This window comes from Notolepis coatsorum (genome assembly GCF_963971535.1).
Source record: "Notolepis coatsorum genome assembly, chromosome: 9".
NCBI lineage: Eukaryota > Metazoa > Chordata > Actinopteri > Aulopiformes > Paralepididae > Notolepis > Notolepis coatsorum.
The window spans coordinates 39,378,449-39,403,144 of NC_140173.1; the positions used below are offsets into that span (position 1 = coordinate 39,378,449).

Here is a 24,696-nt window from a genome sequence, read left to right on the forward strand (position 1 = left end):
GGGACTGCCCACCAGTTAAGATATTCTGGAAAGAGGTGACCCAGCAATTAGCAAATCTCTTAACTCTGAATATACCTGTACACCCCTCTGTATTACTGCTGAATGATGTTTTTGAGTGTGCAGTACATCCACAGCTAAAGAGATTGGTTTTATCGGGTATCACAGTGGCTAAAAAGCTGATAGCATCACGATGGTTCCAACCGGAAAAAATTTGCCAAAAGGTCTGGATTATTACATATCTCGATGTGATTTATCAAGAAATATCTACAGCAAGAATTTTGGGTCTCAATGAATCCAAAATGACAATGTGGTTAGAAGTGGTGGAGAGAATAAAAGCTAGCATATAATGGTAGTGTCTGGTTAGGAGCGAGGGATAATGGATGGATTATCCAATGGGGGGTCCGGGAGGGGGGGGTACGAGCTAGAGCATATGTGTGTAGGGTATTAGATAGCAGTTATTAGGGGTATATCCTGTATAAGACATTTAACTAAATGGTGATTTAATTGGATGTGCACTGTTAATAATGCTTGTATATCTTATCGTGTGTTGTCATGTTTGTTTATATGTTTGTTTAAAGAATAATAAAAAAAAAAAAAAAAAAAGCTGGGTGTCGATGGGGTGTTTGTCCCATTGGGTAAAGTCTTGTTTTGTAAGTGGACCCCACACCCCTCTCTCTCTCTCTCTCTAGGGGCGACAGTGTTGTTTGTGAATGCTACTGATCTGGACGCCTCCAGAGAGTTCGGCCAGGCCTCCCTCATCTACTCCCTGGAGGGCTCCGCCCAGTTTAGACTGAACACACGCTCAGGTACGGCTTTGTGTGTGTGTGTGTGTGTGCGTGCGTGCGTGCGTGCGTGCGTGCGTGCGTGCGTGCGTGCGTGCGTGCGTGTGTGTGTGTGTGTGTTTGTTGTTGCATGGTAGACAAGCAGGAAGGAAACAGACAAGAAGGGGGAGTCTGCATCCATTCCAGTAACCAGGGGGGTGTACTGGTCAGTGACTGTTGGAGCGATCCATTCCAGTAACCAGGGGGGTGTGTGTTTCAGGTGAGATCACCACCACAGCACTGCTGGACAGAGAGATGAAGTCAGAGTACATCCTCATCGTCAGGGCTGTGGACGGAGGGGTGGGGCCTCTACAGAAGACTGGCATCGCCACGGTAACCCATGTGACCACTGTCACACCTCAGACACCGGCCCCCACGTCTGGCTGAACTAACTCTGGGCTCCTCTCCCTCTTGCTCAGTGTGCCCACATTAGGCTGTGATCACATTGATTACTGATTACTGTTGCTACCTCAGCTAACGTTACATAAGTTACATACATTACCACTGATTACTGTTGCTACCTCAGCTAACGTTACATAAGTTACATACATTACTACTGATTATTGTTGCCACCTCAGCTAACGTTACATACATTACAACTGATTACTGTTGCTACCTCAGCTAACGTTGCATAAGTTACATACATCACTACTGATTACTGTTGCTACCTCAGCTAACGTTACATACATTACAACTGATTACTGTTGCTAACTCAGCTAACGTTACATAAGTTACATACATTACTACTGATTACTGTTGCTACCTCAGCTAACGTTACATAAGTTACATACATTACCACTGATTACTGTTGCTACCTCAGCTAACGTTACATAAGTTACATACATTACTAGTGATTACTGTTGCTACCTCAGCTAACGTTACATACGTTACATACATTACTACTGATTATTGTTGCTACCTCAGCTAACGTTACATAAGTTACATACATTACTACTGATTATTGTTGCTACCTCAGCTAACGTTACATAAGTTACATACATTACTACTGATTATTGTTGCTACCTCAGCTAACGTTACATAAGTTACATACATTACTACTGATTACTGTTGCTACCTCAGCTAACGTTACATAAATTACATACATTACTACTGATTACTGTTGCTACCTCAGCTAACGTTACATAAGTTACATACATTACTAGTGATTACTGTTGCTACCTCAACTAACGTTACATAAGTTACATACATTACTACTGATTATTGTTGCTACCTCAGCTAACGTTACATACATTACTACTGATTACTGTTGCTACCTCAGTTAACGTTACATAAGTTACATACATTACTACTGATTACTGTTGCTACCTCAGCTAACGCTACATAAGTTACATACATTACTAGTGATTACTGTTGCTACCTCAACTAACGTTTAAATAAGTTACATACATTACTACTGATTATTGTTGCTACCTCAGCTAACGTTACATACATTACTACTGATTACTGTTGCTACCTCAGCTAACGTTACATAAGTTACATACATTACTACTGATTACTGTTGCTACCTCAGCTAACGTTACATAAGTTACATACATTACCACTGATTACTGTTGCAACCTCAGCTAACGTTACATAAGTTACATACATTACTACTGATTACTGTTGCTACATCAGCTAACGTTACATAAGTTACATACATTACTACTGATTATTGTTGCTACCTCAGCTAACGTTACATAAGTTACATACATTACTACTGATTATTGTTGCTACCTCAGCTAACTTACATAAGTTACATAAATGACTACTGATTACTGTTGCTACCTCAGCTAACGTTACATAAGTTACATACATTACCACTGAATACTGTTGCTACCTCAGCTAACGTTACATAAGTTACATACATTACTACTGATTACTGTTGCTACCTCAGCTAACGTTACATAAGTTACATACATTACTACTGATTACTGTTGCTACCTCAGCTAACGTTACATAAGTTACATACATCACTACTGATTACTGTTGCTACCTCAGCTAACGTTACATACATCACCACTGATTACTGTTGCTACCTTAGCTAACGTCAGATAAGTTACATACATTACTACTGATTATTGTTGCTACCTCAGCTAACGTTACATAAGTTACATACATTACTACTGATTATTGTTGCTACCTCAGCTAACATTACATAAGTTACATACATTACTACTGATTACTGTTGCTACCTCAGCTAACGTTACATAAGTTACATACATTACTACTGATTACTGTTGCTACCTCAGCTAAAGCTACATAAGTTACATACATCACTACTGATTATTGTTGCTACCTCAGCTAATGTTACATAAGTTACATACATTACTACTGATTACTGTTGCTACCTCAGCTAACGTTACATAAGTTACATACATTACTACTGATTACTGTTGCTACCTCAGCTAAAGCTACATAAGTTACATACATCACTACTGATTATTGTTGCTACCTCAGCTAATGTTACATAAGTTACATTACTACTGATTACTGTTGCTACCTCAGCTAATTTTACATAAGTTACATACATTACTACTGATTACTGTTGCTACCTCAGCTAACATTACATACGTTACATACATTACCACTGATTACTGTTGCTACCTCAGCTAAAGCTACATAAGTTACATACATCACTACTGATTACTGTTGCTACCTCAGCTAACGTTACATAAGTTACATACATCACTACTGATTACTGTTGCTACCTCAGCTAACGTTACATACATAACCACTGATTACTGTTGCTACCTCAGCTAACGTCAGATAAGTTAGATACATTACTACTGATTATTGTTGCTACCTCAGCTAACGTTACATAAGTTACATACATTACTACTGATTATTGTTGCTATCTCTGCTAACGTTACATAAGTTACATACATTACCACTGATTACCGTTGCTACCTCAGCTAACGTTACATACATTACAACTGATTACTGTTGCTACCTCAGCTAACGTTGCATAAGTTACATACATCACTACTGATTACTGTTGCTACCTCAGCTAACGTTACATACATTACAACTGATTACTGTTGCTACCTCAGCTAACGTTACATAAGTTACATACATTACTACTGATCACTGTTGCTACCTCAGCTAACGTTACATAAGTTACATACATTACCACTGATTACTGTTGCTACCTCAGCTAACGTTACATAAGTTACATACATTACTAGTGATTACTGTTGCTACCTCAGCTAACGTTACATAAGTTACATACATTACTACTGATTACTGTTGCTACCTCAGCTAACGTTACATAAGTTACATACATTACTACTGATTATTGTTGCTACCTCAGCTAACGTTACATAAGTTACATACATTACTACTGATTAGTGTTGCTGCCTCAGCTAACATTACATAAGTTACATACATTACTACTGATTACTGTTGCTACCTCAGCTAACGTTACATAAGTTACATACATTACCACTGATTACTGTTGCTACCTCAGCTAACGTTACATAAGTTACATACATTACCACTGATTACCGTTGCTACCTCAGCTAACGTTACATAAGTTACATACATTACTACTGATTACTGTTGCTACCTCAGCTAACGTTACACAAGTTACATACATTACCACTGAATACTGTTGCTACCTCAGCTAACGTTACATAAGTTACATACATTACTACTGATTACTGTTGCTAACTCAGCTAACGTTACATAAGTTACATACATTACTACTGATTACTGTTGCTACCTCAGCTAATGTTACATAAGTTACATTACTACTGATTACTGTTGCTACCTCAGCACATTTTACATAAGTTACATACATTACTACTGATTACTGTTGCTACCTCAGCTAACATTACATACGTTACATACATTACCACTGATTACTGTTGCTACCTCAGCTAAAGCTACATAAGTTACATACATCACTACTGATTACTGTTGCTACCTCAGCTAACGTTACATAAGTTACATACATCACTACTGATTACTGTTGCTACCTCAGCTAACGTTACATACATAACCACTGATTACTGTTGCTACCTCAGCTAACGTCAGATAAGTTAGATACATTACTACTGATTATTGTTGCTACCTCAGCTAACGTTACATAAGTTACATACATTACTACTGATTATTGTTGCTATCTCTGCTAACGTTACATAAGTTACATACATTACCACTGATTACCGTTGCTACCTCAGCTAACGTTACATACATTACAACTGATTACTGTTGCTACCTCAGCTAACGTTGCATAAGTTACATACATCACTACTGATTACTGTTGCTACCTCAGCTAACGTTACATACATTACAACTGATTACTGTTGCTACCTCAGCTAACGTTACATAAGTTACATACATTACTACTGATCACTGTTGCTACCTCAGCTAACGTTACATAAGTTACATACATTACCACTGATTACTGTTGGTACCTCAGCTAACGTTACATACGTTACATACATTACTAGTGATTACTGTTGCTACCTCAGCTAACGTTACATAAGTTACATACATTACTACTGATTACTGTTGCTACCTCAGCTAAAGTTACATAAGTTACATACACTACTACTGATTATTGTTGCTACCTCAGCTAACGTTACATAAGTTACATACATTACTACTGATTAGTGTTGCTGCCTCAGCTAACATTACATAAGTTACATACATTACTACTGATTACTGTTGCTACCTCAGCTAACGTTACATAAGTTACATACATTACCACTGATTACTGTTGCTACCTCAGCTAACGTTACATAAGTTACATACATTACCACTGATTACCGTTGCTACCTTAGCTAACGTTACATAAGTTACATACATTACTACTGATTACTGTTGCTACCTCAGCTAACGTTACACAAGTTACATACATTACCACTGAATACTGTTGCTACCTCAGCTAACGTTACATAAGTTACATACATTACTACTGATTACTGTTGCTACCTCAGCTAACGTTACATAAGTTACATACATTACTACTGATTACTGTTGCTACCTCAGCTAACATTACATAAGTTACATACATCACTACTGATTATTGTTGCTACCTCAGCTAACGTTACATACATTACCACTGATTACTGTTGCTACCTCAGCTAACGTCAGATAAGTTACATACATTACTACTGATTACTGTTGCTACCTCAGCTAACGTCAGATAAGTTACATACATTACTACTGATTATTGTTGCTAACTCAGCTAACGTTACATAAGTTACATACATTACTACTGATTACTGTTGCTACCTCAGCTAAAGCTACATAAGTTACATACATCACTACTGATTATTGTTGCTACCTCAGCTAATGTTACATAAGTTACATACATTACTACTGATTACTGTTGCTACCTCAGCTAACGTTACATAAGTTACATACATTACTACTGATTACTGTTGCTACCTCAGCTAACGCTACATAAGTTACATACATTACTACTGATTACTGTTGCTACCTCAACTAACGTTACATAAGTTACAAACATTACTACTGATTATTATTGCTACCTCAGCTAACGTTACATACATTACTACTGATTACTGTTGCTACCTCAGCTAACGTTACATAAGTTACATACATTACTACTGATTACTGTTGCTACCTCAGCTAACGTTACATAAGTTACATACATTACTACTGATTATTATTGCTACCTCAGCTAACGTTACATACATTACTACTGATTACTGTTGCTACCTCAGCTAACGTTACATAAGTTACATACATTACTACTGATTACTGTTGCTACCTCAGCTAACGTTACATAAGTTACATACATTACTACTGATTACTGTTGCTACCTCAGCTAACGTCAGATAAGTTACATACATTACTACTGATTATTGTTGCTACCTCAGCTAACGTTACATAAGTTACATACATTACTACTGATTATTGTTGCTACCTCAGCTAACATTACATAAGTTACATACATTACTACTGATTACTGTTGCTACCTCAGCTAACGTTACATAAGTTACATACATTACTACTGATTACTGTTGCTACCTAAGCTAACGTTACATAAGTTACATACATTACTAGTGATTACTGTTGCTACCTCAACTAACGTTACATAAGTTACATACATTACTACTGATTATTGTTGCTACCTCAGCTAACGTTACATACATTACTACTGATTACTGTTGCTACCTCAGCTAACGTTACATAAGTTACATACATTACTACTGATTACTGTTGCTACCTCAGCTAACGCTACATAAGTTACATACATTACTAGTGATTACTGTTGCTACCTCAACTAACGTTACATAAGTTACATACATTACTACTGATTATTGTTGCTACCTCAGCTAACGTTACATACATTACTACTGATTACTGTTGCTACCTCAGCTAACATTACATAAGTTACATACATTACTACTGATTACTGTTGCTACCTCAGCTAACGTTACATAAGTTACATACATTACCACTGATTACTGTTGCTACCTCAGCTAACGTTACATAAGTTACATACATTACTACTGATTACTGTTGCTACCTCAGCTAACGTTACATAAGTTACATACATTACTACTGATTATTGTTGCTACCTCAGCTAACGTTACATAAGTTACATACATTACTACTGATTATTGTTGCTACCTCAGCTAACTTACATAAGTTACATAAATTACTACTGATTACTGTTGCTACCTCAGCTAACGTTACATAAGTTACATACATTACCACTGAATACTGTTGCTACCTCAGCTAACGTTACATAAGTTACATACATTACTACTGATTACTGTTGCTACCTCAGCTAACGTTACATAAGTTACATACATTACTACTGATTACTGTTGCTACCTCAGCTAACGTTACATAAGTTACATACATCACTACTGATTACTGTTGCTACCTCAGCTAACGTTACATACATCACCACTGATTACTGTTGCTACCTCAGCTAACGTCAGATAAGTTACATACATTACTACTGATTATTGTTGCTACCTCAGCTAACGTTACATAAGTTACATACATTACTACTGATTATTGTTGCTACCTCAGCTAACGTTACATAAGTTACATACATTACTACTGATTACTGTTGCTACCTCAGCTAACGTTACATAAGTTACATACATTACTACTGATTACTGTTGCTACCTCAGCTAAAGCTACATAAGTTACATACATCACTACTGATTATTGTTGCTACCTCAGGTAATGTTACATAAGTTACATACATTACTACTGATTACTGTTGCTACCTCAGCTAACGTTACATACGTTACATACATTACTACTGATTACTGTTGCTACCTCAGCTAATGTTACATAAGTTAGATACATTACTACTGATTACTGTTGCTACCTCAGCTAATGTTACATAAGTTAGATACATTACTACTGATTACTGTTGCTACCTCAGCTAACATTACATACGTTACATACATTACCACTGATTACTGTTGCTACCTCAGCTAAAGCTACATAAGTTACATACATCACTACTGATTACTGTTGCTACCTCAGCTAACGTTACATAAGTTACATACATCACTACTGATTACTGTTGCTACCTCAGCTAACGTTACATACATCACCACTGATTACTGTTGCTACCTCAGCTAACGTCAGATAAGTTACATACATTACTACTGATTATTGTTGTTACCTCAGCTAACGTTACATAAGTTACATACATTACTACTGATTATTGTTGCTATCTCTGCTAACGTTACATAAGTTACATACATTACTACTGATTACTGTTGCTACCTCAGCTAACGTTACATAAGTTACATACATTACTACTGATTACTGTTGCTACCTCAGCTAAAGCTACATAAGTTACATACATCACTACTGATTATTGTTGCTACCTCAGCTAATGTTACATAAGTTACATACATTACTACTGATTACTGTTGCTACCTCAGATAACGTTACATAAGTTACATTACTACTGATTACTGTTGCTACCTCAGCTAAAGCTACATAAGTTACATACATCACTACTGATTATTGTTGCTACCTCAGCTAATGTTACATAAGTTACATTACTACTGATTACTTTTGCTACCTCAGCTAACGTTACATAAGTTACATACATTACTACTGATTACTGTTGCTACCTCAGCTAAAGCTACATAAGTTACATACATCACTACTGATTATTGTTGCTACCTCAGCTAATGTTACATAAGTTACATACATTACTACTGATTACTGTTGCTACCTCAGCTAACGTTACATAAGTTACATACATTACTACTGATTACTGTTGCTACCTCAGCTAAAGCTACATAAGTTACATACATCACTACTGATTATTGTTGCTACCTCAGCTAATGTTACATAAGTTACATTACTACTGATTACTGTTGCTACCTCAGCTAATGTTACATAAGTTAGATACATTACTACTGATTACTGTTGCTACCTCAGCTAACATTACATACGTTACATACATTACCACTGATTACTGTTGCTACCTCAGCTAAAGCTACATAAGTTACATACATCACTACTGATTACTGTTGCTACCTCAGCTAACGTTACATAAGTTACATACATCACTACTGATTACTGTTGCTACCTCAGCTAACGTTACATACATCACCACTGATTACTGTTGCTACCTCAGCTAACGTCAGATAAGTTACATACATTACTACTGATTATTGTTGTTACCTCAGCTAACGTTACATAAGTTACATACATTACTACTGATTATTGTTGCTATCTCTGCTAACGTTACATAAGTTACATACATTACTACTGATTACTGTTGCTACCTCAGCTAACGTTACATAAGTTACATACATTACTACTGATTACTGTTGCTACCTCAGCTAAAGCTACATAAGTTACATACATCACTACTGATTATTGTTGCTACCTCAGCTAATGTTACATAAGTTACATACATTACTACTGATTACTGTTGCTACCTCAGCTAACGTTACATAAGTTACATACATTACTACTGATTACTGTTGCTACCTCAGCTAAAGCTACATAAGTTACATACATCACTACTGATTATTGTTGCTACCTCAGCTAATGTTACATAAGTTACATTACTACTGATTACTTTTGCTACCTCAGCTAACGTTACATAAGTTACATACATTACTACTGATTACTGTTGCTACCTCAGCTAAAGCTACATAAGTTACATACATCACTACTGATTATTGTTGCTACCTCAGCTAATGTTACATAAGTTACATACATTACTACTGATTACTGTTGCTACCTCAGCTAACGTTACATAAGTTACATACATTACTACTGATTACTGTTGCTACCTCAGCTAAAGCTACATAAGTTACATACATCACTACTGATTATTGTTGCTACCTCAGCTAATGTTACATAAGTTACATTACTACTGATTACTGTTGCTACCTCAGCTAATGTTACATAAGTTAGATACATTACTACTGATTACTGTTGCTACCTCAGCTAACATTACATACGTTACATACATTACCACTGATTACTGTTGCTACCTCAGCTAAAGCTACATAAGTTACATACATCACTACTGATTACTGTTGCTACCTCAGCTAACGTTACATAAGTTACATACATCACTACTGATTACTGTTGCTACCTCAGCTAACGTTACATACATCACCACTGATTACTGTTGCTACCTCAGCTAACGTCAGATAAGTTACATACATTACTACTGATTATTGTTGTTACCTCAGCTAACGTTACATAAGTTACATACATTACTACTGATTATTGTTGCTATCTCTGCTAACGTTACATAAGTTACATACATTACTACTGATTACTGTTGCTACCTCAGCTAACGTTACATAAGTTACATACATTACTACTGATTACTGTTGCTACCTCAGCTAAAGCTACATAAGTTACATACATCACTACTGATTATTGTTGCTACCTCACCTAATGTTACATAAGTTACATTACTACTGATTACTTTTGCTACCTCAGCTAATGTTACATAAGTTACATACATTACTACTGATTACTGTTGCTACCTCAGCTAACATTACATACGTTACATACATTACCACTGATTACTGTTGCTACCTCAGCTAACGTTACATTAGTTACATGCATTTGTACTGATTACTGTTGCTACCTCAGCTAACGTTACATAAGTTACATGCATTACTACTGATTACTGTTGCTACCTCAGCTAACGTTACATACGTTACATGCATTACTACGGATTACTGTTGCTACCTCAGCTAACGTTACATAAGTTACATACATTACTACTGATTACTGTTGCTACCTCAGCTAACGTTACATAAGTTACATACATTACTACTGATTACTGTTGCTACCTCAGCTAACATTACATAAGTTACATGCATTACTACTGATTACTGTTGCTACCTCAGCTAACGTTACATAAGTTACATTACTACTGATTACTGTTGCTACCTCAGCTAACGTTATTATTATTATTATTATTATTATTATTATTATTATTATTATTATACTCTCTCTCTCGTCATCACTCACTCTCGACCTTGTTCTCTCTCTCTCTCTCTCTCTCTCTCTCTCTCTCTCTCTCTCTCTCTCTCTCTCTCTCTCTCTCTCTCTCTCTCTCTCTCTCTCTCTCTCTCTCTCTCTCTCTCTCTCTCTCTCTCTCTCTCTCTCTCTCTCTCTCTCTCTCTCTCCCTCATCATCCCGGTCAGTATCTACTAAAGCAGTCAAATAAAGCAGTAAACTCCATAAACATTATATATTGATGAGATGGTGTATAAAGTGTGGGGATACAGGATAAAGACACACACACATGCACATTTGAAAGGGGCCTAAAACATTTATTTTGCCTGAATTGTTCTTTACTTTTATTTTTTTTACTTCTATTCATTTTCTTTTCATTGTTTTCATATAATTTTCATAATCAAAAATCTATTAAATGTTTTATGTTCTTCCATTTCATTGGTTGTTTTATTCATTTTAATTTTTTTATTCATTTAACTTTTTGTCTTTATCTCCTGTAGCACTTTGAGATGTTTACAAATGTAAAGTGCGGTACAAATTGAATTTATTATTATTATTATTATTATTATTATTATTATTATTATTATTATTATTATTATTATTATTATTATTATTATTATTATTATTATTATTATTGTTATTGTCATTATTATTATTATTATTATTATTATTATTATTATTATTATTATTATTATTATTATTATTATTATTATTATTATTATTATTATTATTATTATTATTATTATTATTATTATTATAATTATTATTATTATTTATTCTGTTCCACAAATTATATTACATAAACAGGGAATCAAATATATCGGGGCCAAGCAGGGCCCCGTTCCCCGTACCTGGATAACTGAGTTAGCCGGATAACTTTCGGTGAAGTCTGACTTAAGCCGGACTTTCCGGCTCCCCGTACCTGGATTATCCAAATCACCATGACAACAGATCCAAAAGTTTGAGCCTGGTCGAAAGCAGGGTTTAAGTTCAAGTTAGCCGGATCAACCATCGCCACGCCCCCGCAAAGAAGTGACAGCCCGTTTCCTGAAATTAGCGACCGGTGTTCGAAACCCCGTGTTTCCAATATAAATTTTTGGAATATAATATTAATGATTATACGCCAAAGTAGCCTGGTTTTAAGTTAAAATATTATAAATCTACATGCATTGAGGATGTCATTCTTTATATAGCTCTCAACGTGCACCAAATTGAATTATTCCTATATTGCAAAAAGAAGGAAAAGACTAGGGTTTCGAACCCCGGTCGTCTGCGTGAAAGTCAAAAGAACAACCCGTTAGACCACAGTGGAGATAAGTAAAAGATCGACCACACATCAATCAATGGGTAAGAGAGCCGTATCGTAATTCTGTATAACAGTTTAACTAATTATTTTCGCTAGCAAGATCTCATTTGATTATTCAATCCAGCAGGCAAGTTTAAAGAAATATAATCTGATTGATTGAGGTAATGAGGGACTTAAAATTTGCCTATAGATAACGCATTTAACTTGTCGGCGAGGCGATTGAGCCGTACTGCAATATGTTACTAAAGTTTTAAATCAATTAATCAATCAATGCCGCTAGAGAATCAGGATCTCTGCTCTCGACACTTGCTGCCTTCTCGGCTGAGGCGGGCACGCGCACTTATCCTGGGTCGCAAGTCTGGCTTGAGTTAACGAGACTGAATCCACCTTCGAGGAACAGGAAAATCCCGGCTTCAAACATCGGGTTAACTGAATCTGGATAATGACATCTTGATCGACTTAGTTGAACCAGGTACGGGGAACGGGGCCCAGCACTGAACACTTAAGGGACACATAGCACCTCCTTCTCCACGTGGCTAAACTGCCAATAATAGCTGAGACAGAGCAATATTTGGCAATTTGTTTGGCTTTTCTCTTTGACATTGCAGCAATTCTCAGACCGGTCATGGTGCATTGATATACATGACCAAGACTTCCGAATATGAGTATATTATATCGGCACTTGTACCAAAAGCTGGTTATCACATTGAGCAATGGTTGGTATTTTATATACTTGTCCTGGAAAGCCTGGTCCATGTACAGATCAAAGGCACAGCCTACTTCATCGTGACTGTGGATAGACACGCGGTACCTCCGTCACACTTACACACACACACACACACACACACACACACACACACACACACACACACACACACACACACACACACACACACACACACACACACACACACACACACACACACACACACACAATAATTGGTCATTCGAAACCTTGTCGCCCAGGTCAACATCACCATCCTGGACATCAATGACAACGCCCCCCAGTGGAGAGACGAGCCATACCACGCTAACGTAGTGGAGATGAGCCCGCGGGAAACTGACGTCCTCTCTGTGAGTATCAACCTCTTTATTTAACCTGTAAGTTGCGATTTATTATACTTTATACTTATAGCACATCACTTTGAGTGCTAATAAAATAGAGTAACAGAGGTTTGAACACACTGAAGTAAAGGTTTGTCTACTCACATTTATTTTTACTGGTTGCCAGATGCCAATTTGTGAGTTCCAGCTGAGCGGTAGGAGCTGGAAAAGATAATGGTTCCATAGCATGAGGTCTTATGTAGTACAGGTCCAAAGTCTATAAGAATCACACAAAGTGTTGTGACGTGCGTGCAAGTGTGTGGCGGCCCGCCGTCGGGCCGTCCGATACTCAATAGGTTAAACTACCACAGTGCTCCATCTCATTAGAATAGAATAGAAATACTTTTATTATCCCGAGGGAAATTTAACACTGCAAATCGCTCAACATTAAACATTTAGACATAACAGGTCACTAATAAGAATAACAAAACCAATCAAATTGCCTAAGAATAAGAATAGAATAAAATAGAATAAAAATTGAATAAAATATACAGTAAATAAATACAGTAAAAATATACTGAGGTCTACAGTATGTGTAGTATTGCACAGTGCTGTTTCAAAACTAAGAGTCCAGGAAGATGGTAACTGCCACTCTGTGCTCAGTGATGCAGTGAGGCACAGTGATGCATTGTAAAGTCTGATGGCTGTTGGAATGAAGGACTTCCTGTGCCGTTCAGTGCTGCATTTAGGTAGTGTGAGCCTAGCACTGAACATGCTCCTCCTGTCAGCCAAGTCTGTGTATAGTGGGTGGGAGGGGTTTTCCCTGATGGCCTGGAGCTTAGCAAGGCTCCTCCTCTCCGCCACCCTCGCTAGGGAGTCCAGCCCCACCCCAACCACGCTACTGGCCTTCCTGACCAGCTTTACCACAGCGCTCCATCTCATTATATAGACTGTCTCTGGTTAAACTACCACAGTGATCCATCTCATTATATTGACTGTCTCTGGTTAAACTACCACAGTGATCCATCTCATTATATTGACTGTCTCTGGTTAAACTACCACAGTGATCCATCTCATTATATTGACTGTCTCTGGTTAAACCACCACAGCGCTCCATCTCATTATATAGACTGTCTCTGGTTAAACTACCACAGCGCTCCATCTCATTATATAGACTGTCTCTGGTTAAACCACCACAGCGCTCCATCTCATTATATAGACTGTCTCTGGTTAAACTACCACAGCGCTCCATCTCATTATATAGACTGTCTCTGGTAACCCTCCTTTTAACTGCCATGTGGCGTGTGGCCACTCTGTAGTCATGAGAGGGCCGTCTTTATGGGGCCCACTGTAGTCCCCCCCCCCCTCCGGTGCAGGAGTGTCTTCCTGTGGGTCGGCAGCAATCGGCCAACGATCAGAGGACCATGTGACGCATGAAATGATCATTTAGCCCTGGCAGAACTGTGAACGATTGGCCATGTTACCCCCCCCTTCCCCTGTCTCCATGGAAACACAGGGGGGTCCGTATGGATGCCTCGTTTTAGCATCATGAAGTTGAAAGGATCCAAAGCTGTGGTAAAAGGGAGCTCAGCGCTGTTGAGTTTGAAACATGTCCGTTTGTGCTTTGAACATGTACGTTGTAAATGGACTGCATTTATATACAGCGCTTTTATCCTTCTGCCATTTATATACAGTAACAGCTTTTATGCAAAGCGCTTTGCGACGTGTGCCTCGCATTCACCCATTCACTCACCCATTCACTCACACATTCACCCATTCACGCACCCATTCACTCACACATTCACGCACCCATTCACTCACACATTCACGCACACATTCACGCACCCATTCACTCACACATTCACTCACACATTCACGCACCCATTCACTCACACATTCACTCACACATTCACTCACCCATTCACTCACACATTCACTCACACATTCACCCAGTCACTCACACATTCACTCACACACTCACCCATTCACTCACACATTCACTCACACATTCACTCACACACTCACCCATTCACTCACACATTCACTCACACATTCACGCACACATTCACTCACCCATTCACTCAAACATTCACACACACATTCACTCACCCATTCACTCACACATTCACTCACACATTCACCCAGTCACTCACACATTCACTCACACATTCACCCATTCACTCACACATTCACTCACCCATTCACTCACACATTCACTCACACATTCACCCAGTCACTCACACATTCACTCACACATTCACCCATTCACGCACACATTCACTCACCCATTCACTCACACATTCACCCATTCACTCACCCATTCACTCACACATTCACTCAAACATTCACTCACACATTCACCCATTCACTCACCCATTCACCCATTCACTCACACATTCACCCATTCACTCACCCATTCACCCATTCACTCATCCATTCACCCATTCACTCACCCATTCACTCACACAATCACCCATTCACACACACATTCACCCATTCACTCACACATTCACACATTCAATCACACATTCACCCATTCACTCACCCATTCACTCACACATTCACACATTCAATCACACATTCACCCATTCACTCACCCATTCACGCACACATTCACCCATTCACCCATTCACTCACCCATTCACTCACACATTCACACATTCACACACACATTCACCCATTCACTCACCCATTCACTCACACATTCACGCACACATTCACCCATTCACTCACCCATTCACTCACATTCACCCATTCACTCACCCATTCACTCACACATTCACTCACCCATTCACTCACACATTCACTCACCCATTCGTGCACACATTCACCCATTCACTCACCCATTCACTCACACATTCACTCACCCATTCACGCACACATTCACCCATTCACCCATTCACTCACCCATTCACTCACACATTCACACATTCACACACACATTCACCCATTCACTCACCCATTCACTCACACATTCACGCACACATTCACCCATTCACTCACCCATTCACTCACATTCACCCATTCACTCACCCATTCACTCACACATTCACTCACCCATTCACTCACACATTCACTCACCCATTCATGCACACATTCACCCATTCACTCACCCATTCACTCACACATTCACTCACCCATTCACGCACACATTCACCCATTCACCCATTCACTCAGCCATTCACTCACACATTCACCCATTCACTCACCCATTCACACACACATTCACCCATTCACTCACCCATTCACGCACACATTCACCCATTCACCCATTCACTCACCCATTCACTCACCCATTCACGCACACATTCACCCATTCACCCATTCACTCACACATTCACCCATTCACTCACACATTCACTCACACATTCACCCATTCACTCACGCCGGAGGCGGTCGTGCAAGGTGCCGACCTGGGGTTAAGTGTCTTTGTTAGGGGTTAAGTGTCTTTGCTCAAGGACACATTGACACGCTGTCGGAGAGGAGAGCCAGAATCGACCGGGGAACCTTCCGATTACCAGACGACCGTGCTACCTCCTGAGGCACCGTCGCCCCTCCCCCTGCGTTGTTTGCTAAGGTGTTCAGTCCTACAGATACTAGATTAAAGGTCCCATGTTTTGCTATTCCTTTCACTATTTGGGCAACTTTACACAATTCCCGTGAGTCTATGGAACGCATCTGTAAAGGTTTTTTCAAAAAAATGCATTGTTTTGTATATCTAATCAAGTACTCTAAAGCAGCATTTTTCCACTTCAAGATTTCAAACTGTTTTGGGCTGGGCTCCGCCCATAAGCGCTTTGAGTGACAGTCACCCACAGTCTGCACTGGCAGACAGAGAGAGATATATAGAGATTGAGGGGGATACTAATAAATGTCGCCGCGGGGGGGCATAATCCCACGGGACAATGCGTTGGTAACTTGTTTCAAATGACAATATATACCCCTGTGAATATTATTGCATGGATCGGAATACGGGCGCCCGCGTGGGAGTCAAAGATATTTTGACAGTGATATGCGAGTGGAGAAGCTCCATCCCAGCGCGGCGCGGTCGGGAGGTTGTGTATGTAAATGCGTGTGTTTTCCCAGAGAGAGAGTAGCTCCTGCTCCGTCTCCCCCTCTCTATCTATCTATATCTCCCTCTCTCTCTCTCTCTCCCTCTCTATCTCTCTCTCTCTCTCTCTCTCCCTCTCTATCTCTCTCTCCCCCCTCTCTATCTCTCTCCCTCTCTCTCGTTCGCTCGTTCTCTGCTGTCTCTGTCGGCACCCGCTTGAGGAAGTGTCAGTATTTCCACTCGCTCTGTTGTTGAGCGAATGGTTGCGCTACAACCATAGAGGGGGCGTTACTGCAGATCAGCTCCTTGCTACGTAGAATAGCGAGTCAAATCAGAATGGCTTAGTTCACTGGGGGAGGAGATTGTCTCAACTGAATTGGAGCAATCCGCCAAAATGAGAATTAGAGACACAGACTCCATTGATACAAACCCCCATTGCTAGAAAACAATGCTAAACACTGAAAAAGGCCATTTATAAGAAGACAATTTATAAGAAAGTAGAATGGATGGGTTAGTGTTACATTCATTCAGTCATTGAGCATCCTGATGGCCTGGGGATAGACGCTCCTTCTGAGTCTCTCTGTACTGGCCATGAGACTCCGGTAGCGCTTGCCTGACCGCAGCAGTGCAAAGAGGCAGTTGTTTGGGTGGCTGGAGACTATTCTCTTATTCAGCCCCCTTCACTTTTTCTTCCCACATCTAGTTGTTTTATAGTGTGTGTCTGTGCTGCGTGGTCGGTCATCTGAAAGTAAATATTCTAATATCATCCTAATCTCCCCCATTGTCCTGCTGGTGTCTGTGACAGTTGACCGCAGCTAATTAAGCCCTGATTGGCCATTAATTAACGAGGCACTGGTGAGTGTAATTAAGGCAGTCCGATTGCTAATTAAAATGTAGCCTGCAGTCATACGCATGGCTAATTACTGGTCTGTTCGTAGAGGAGGAGTCATACCGCATAGACCAAGAACCAACTTGTGGAACAAGAAACTAAAATAGAGACTAGAGAGAGAAAGAGAAAGAAGACAGGAATGAGAGATATATGAGAAAGGAATCGAGAGAAGAGATAGAATAGAGAGGGTAGAGAGAAATGGAGAGAAGAGAGACATATAAGAGAGAAAGAGAGAAGAGAGGAATGAGATATAGAGGAGCGAGTAATGGAGAGAAGAGAGAGGGTAGAGAGGAATGGAGAGAAGACATAGCATAGAGTCATGCTGACATGTCATGTTTTTAGCCTTCTATCATCCATACACTTTACTCCTTGGTTGATTTAATTCAAGAATGGAATGGAGAGATTGAGAGAAGAGAGAGAACTGGAGAGATTTAGAGAAGAGATATATAAGAGATAAAAGAGAATAATTGATATATTCAGAGAGAGAGGTCATGCCCCTGAAATGTTTAGTAATTATTTTGTGTTTTTCCATCTGCAGTTATTCCTCTGAGTTCATTGACGAGTAGAATGAAGAGTTAATAGGAGAGAAGAAGAGAGAGGTAGATAAGTTGTAAGAGTTCTTCATTTCCTGGCCAGGCTTCGCCTGCTGCTCCCTCCTCCCCACCTCTCCATGGACTTCCTCCATGCATGAACTTTGTGAACAGTCGTCTCCCGCTCATAGACTATGCTCTACTGCCATACTGTGGCCTACTTCAGTTGGTGCTGCCCTGCGTGCATCTGTTTTTATTTATTTATTGATCTCCTGTCTGTCATCACTAATCTGCTGTATGTGTATCTGCTGTCTGTGCTGTGCCCCATTGTCTAGTCTAGTGATGTCTCCCCTGTGTCTGTATCTATTGTTATTTAGTCTCATCGTGTTTTAATCCTTAGTGTCTGTCTCCCCAGCTGTCACTCATTAGTAATCAACCTCTGTATTTATGCCTGTGAGCCCCTTGTCTTCCCTGTGGCGTCATTGTGTTTCCTGCATTGCTCTGTGTGTTTGGTTCTCCCCGTGGTCTGTTCCTGCCGTTTGCGGAATAGAGACTTGTTTGTCGTGAAGCTCCCTGTGTATCCTGTATTCGCCTGTTTACTCACCGGGTAACGCTTTGCACTAGTGCACTGCAACCTTGCCCAGGCCCGACGGGGCCCGGCCCGGCCCGGCGGGTTCGGGCTGGGTAGGGCTTTTTTTTTTTTTTTATTATATAACTAGGGTTATATGATAACCTTCGTTTTAAGATTCGCTTTCTCTTTTGCGCCAGAGAAACATTTGGATGTAATTACTGCAGGGGACAAGTTCAACTCGATTGGTTGTGTTGGAATATAGCCAGTTGGCGAACGTTTTAATTTGTTCTTGGGATGTATGTAGCCGGTTTTGTTAACGGTGTTCAACTCGTTGCTGACGTCTGGTGAGTGATGTTTACTATTTGCTGGGTTGCGACTGCTACTTGTTTTGTTGTGATTTTCATTACGTTGCTCTGCTCGAAATCTGATTTCTGTTTTCTGTTTGTTTGTTTGACTGAGTAGGCTATTGTGTGTCGTGTGTGTGTGTGTGTGTGTGTGCGTGTGTCAAAGAAGATTCTATAGCCTTCAATACGTTTTACGAGGCTGATGTGTGACAGTGTGAGTCAGTGATCTATATAAGCGAGCACTGGGAGAGACGGCATTGCGAAACAGGCTATGTAAATGCTTCTTAGTTTTGTTTATTTATTACGTTCATATAAAACCGTGTTTCGAATATTTAAAACAAATACAAAAAAAAAAAAAAAAAAAAAAAAAAATAATAATAATAATAATAATAATAATAATAATAATAATAATAATAATAATAATAATAATAATAATAATAATAATAATAATAATAATAATAATAATAATAATAATAATAATAATAATAATAATAATTTTTTTCAGGTTTTCACGCGGGCTAGGGCTTAAAATATTATTTACAGTCGGGCTTATTTTCGGGCAGGGCCTGAAGTTCAAGGGCTCGGGCAGGGCTCGGGCTTTATTTCAAGGCCCTTGCAGACCACTACTTTGCACCGTGCGCCCTTTCCAGCCTTGCTGTGTTTTGTTTTTGTTTGTTTTCTAGCTTTCTCAGTTTAGTGTCGCTACTGTTTGTTTTGCTTTCTTTATTTAAAGTGTCTCTACTGCGAGTATATGCAGCACCATCGTGTGACGTGTTTATTGTTTTGTACGTTTTTGGAGACTTGCTCTCTCTCTCTTTTCTTTTCATTAGCAAGTAACTCGAATTAAAGGAGCAGTGCTCAAATTCGAGAATCTACTTCTACCTCTCCTCGTGTCTGTTCTGCATTTGGGTCCTCCGCCAACACAATCCCTAACATCAGTGCTGGTTTCTCCTCTGAACTGAGACAGAGAGAGAGAGAAGAAGAGAGAGGTAGATAAATGCTGGTTTCTCCTCTGAACTGAGACAGAAAGAGAGAGATAAGATAAGAGAGAGATAAGTAGAGAGATAGAGAAGTGCTGGTTTCTCCTCTTTGTCACATGCCTTCCAGTGATTCTAGCATCTAGTTGACGTGTGCCCAGTGATGCCATGATCGATGCCGGTGCCCCGCCTCGCCATGTGTGGACAGATGCTGTTGTCCCAGACAGAACCTCTAGCCTTACACTCATGAACTAGCCTTACACTCATGTACATAATTGGTCCAGTGCAGTCTTAACCGGCTAGTGTTGCCACGGCTACCGGGGACCACCCACTGAGCCTCATGTGGTGATGTACAGTGAGGCGACGCATTTAGTAACAGAGGCACCCCAAATCCCTCCTCCCCTCCACCTCCTCTCTCTCTCTCTCTCTCTCTCTCTCTCTCTCTCTCTCTCTCTCTCTCTCTCTCTCTCTCTCTCTCTCTCTCTCTCTCTCTCTCTCTCTCTCTCTCTCTCTCTCTCTCTCTCTCTCTCCCTCTCTCCTATCCCTCTCTCACTCCCTCTCTCTCTCTTGCTTTATCCCTCTCTCTCTCGCTCTCTCTACCTCCTGCCCTCCCTCTCTCTATATCCATATCTCCTCTCTACCTCACCCTTACCCCCCTTTTGCTCCCCTCTCTCTCTCCCACGTTCTCTCTCTCCCACCTTCTCTCTATCCATCTCTCTCCCCCTCTCTCTCTCTCTCTCTCTTGTTCTCTCTCTCCCACCTTCTCTCTCTCTCCATATATCCATGTATCTCCCTCTCTCTCTCTTTCTCTCTCTCTCTCTCTCTCTCTCTCTCTCTCTCTCTCTCTCTCTCTCTCTCTCTCTCTCTCTCTCTCTCTCTCTCTCTCTCTCGATCTCGATCATAAGCACCTTGATCATAAATATCCATGTATGCCTGACTAAAAAGAACATTATTAATATTAACATGGTAACCTACACTACACTACAGACCTCCCCATGTATATGGTTGTGGCAGCCAAATACATTTATAAGTTTGTTATGGCTGATTCTAGGTTTTCTGTTGTTCCATAGGAAGCCAGAAAATAATTTGTTTATTTCTTTGAACCAACTAGGAGGGAACTTTAACGGTATAGAGGACATCAAAAAAGCTAGTCTTAGTAACAAATTCATTTTTATAATATCAGATCTGCCCCATAGGGATAAAGGCAAGACTGTCCATATTTTGATGTCCTCCTTTATATTCTTTAAAAGGTCAGATGTATTTAACTCAACCATTTTTTCAATGGGAGATCGGATTTTAATTCCCAGGTATTTAATTCCTTTTGGCTTCCAATTGAAAGGAGCAGAACCCAGATGTGATTGAAAAGTTAGGTTGTTAAGTGGAATAGCTTCACTTTTACTATAGTTCACTTTATAGCCCGAACATTTACCAAATGTATCTATAAGCTTGATTCCAAAACCTGGCAAGAATCACTTGCAAATGTGTAATTTCAGACCTTTGAGTATTTTAAATAATGATTATAAGTTGTTTGCGAAGGTCCTTGCAGGGCGATTGGAAAATGTTATAAACTCATTGATTCATATTGATCAGGCTGGCTTTGTACAGGGTCGTCTAGCTTCAAACAACATGAGGAGGCTAATGCATGTTATGTCAAGGGCGGGGACCTCCCATCATCCAGCGATGGCAATATCGCTGGATGCTGAGAAAGCCTTTGATCGAGTGGAGTGGAAATATCTGTTTTATGTACTTCCTAAATACGGATTTGGTCCGGTTCTCATGAACTGGATAAAGGCACTTTACCATGAACCGGTTACTTCAGTCAAAACAAATGGTATAAGGTCTAATCCATTCCATCTCTATCGATCTACCCGCCAAGGATGTCCGGTTTCACCGCACATTTTTATTCTTTCCCTCGAACCACTTGCCTGTGCTATACGTGCTCATAAGGAAATCAGTGGTATTCGTATTGGTAGTTGTGAGTATAAGGCCAGCCTGTTTGCTGATGACATATTATTAACACTAACAAATCCTAGCCATTCCATCTCTCAAGTGCTAAAGCTTATAGACTAGATGATTGTGATTGTGCCAGACTAGATGATTGTGAACAGCCAACAAGCAAAAAATGTACCACCTCCGGTTTTGCCTCTCGAAGATTATTCACCGTTTGTGTAGCCAATGAAATTCTGAAAAGAATGACATCTTACTTGAGTTGGTTTTCTGAGACAGAGAAGCGATAAAAGCGTACCGTACACAATAGAATGAATGTGCGCCTGTGTCTCCGGAGCGTAAATTGCGCTAATCTGTTGTTGATCTGTTGTTGATCTGTTGTTGATCTGAAGGGTGATCAGTCTGACACACCACAGAGCAGAGAGACTAGCAGCAGTCTGACACACCACAGAGCAGAGAGACAGACTAGCAGCAGTCTGACACACCACAGAGCAGAGAGACAGACTAGCAGCAGTCTGACACACCACAGAGCAGAGAGACTAGCAGCAGTCTGACACACCACAGAGCAGAGAGACAGACTAGCAGCAGTCTGACACACCACAGAGCAGAGAGACAGACTAGCAACAGTCTGACACACCACAGAGCAGAGAGACAGACTAGCAGCAGTCTGACACACCACAGAGCAGAGAGACAGGCTAGCAGCAGTCTGACACACCACAGAGCAGAGAGACAGGCTAGCAGCAGTCTGACACACCACAGAGCAGAGAGACAGACTAGCAGCAGTCTGACACACCACAGAGCAGAGAGACAGACTAGCAGCAGTCTGACACACCACAGAGCAGAGAGACAGGCTAGCAGCAGTCTGACACACCACAGAGCAGAGAGACAGGCTAGCAGCAGTCTGACACACCACAGAGCAGAGAGACAGACTAGCAGCAGTCTGACACACCACAGAGCAGAGAGACAGGCTAGCAGCAGTCTGACACACCACAGAGCAGAGAGACAGACTAGCAGCAGTCTGACACACCACAGAGCAGAGAGACAGGCTAGCAGCAGTCTGACACACCACAGAGCAGAGAGACAGGCTAGCAGCAGTCTGACACACCACAGAGCAGAGAGACAGGCTAGCAGCAGTCTGACACACCACAGAGCAGAGAGACAGGCTAGCAGCAGTCTGACACACCACAGAGCAGAGAGACTAGCAGCAGTCTGACACACCACAGAGCAGAGAGACAGGCTAGCAGCAGTCTGACACACCACAGAGCAGACAGACTAGCAGCAGTCTGACACACCACAGAGCAGACAGACAGACTAGCAGCAGTCTGACACACCACAGAGCAGACAGACTAGCAGCAGTCTGACACATCACAGAGCAGAGAGACAGACTAGCAGCAGTCTGACACACCACAGAGCAGAGAGACTAGCAGCAGTCTGACACACCACAGAGCAGAGAGACAGGCTAGCAGCAGTCTGACACACCACAGAGCAGAGAGACAGACTAGCAGCAGTCTGACACACCACAGAGCAGAGAGACAGACTAGCAGCAGTCTGACACACCACAGAGCAGAGAGACAGACTAGCAGCAGTCTGACACACCACAGAGCAGAGAGACAGGCTAGCAGCAGTCTGACACACCACAGAGCAGACAGGCAGCAGTCTGACTTCTAGCCTCCGCTATAATATCTCTTTCAGAAACGATGTTCTCTCGCTTGCCGCGGAGTCCGCCCGCTATCTCCCAGCGCGCTCCTCTTCTCG

At 40.5% G+C, this 24,696-nt stretch overlaps 1 protein-coding gene across 1 annotated transcript in view; it reads left to right on the forward strand.

Moving 5' to 3' along the window:
• cdh23 (cadherin-related 23) overlaps positions 1 to 24,696 on the forward strand; it is a gene marked incomplete at both ends in the record, with an annotated part of 775,072 nt that overhangs the window by 566,292 nt on the left and 184,084 nt on the right. Inside the window, 3 exon segments of the mRNA XM_084321844.1 lie at positions 690 to 806; positions 1,042 to 1,154; positions 13,555 to 13,666. Of these exon segments, the coding sequence (XP_084177970.1) occupies positions 690 to 806; positions 1,042 to 1,154; positions 13,555 to 13,666 (342 nt within the window).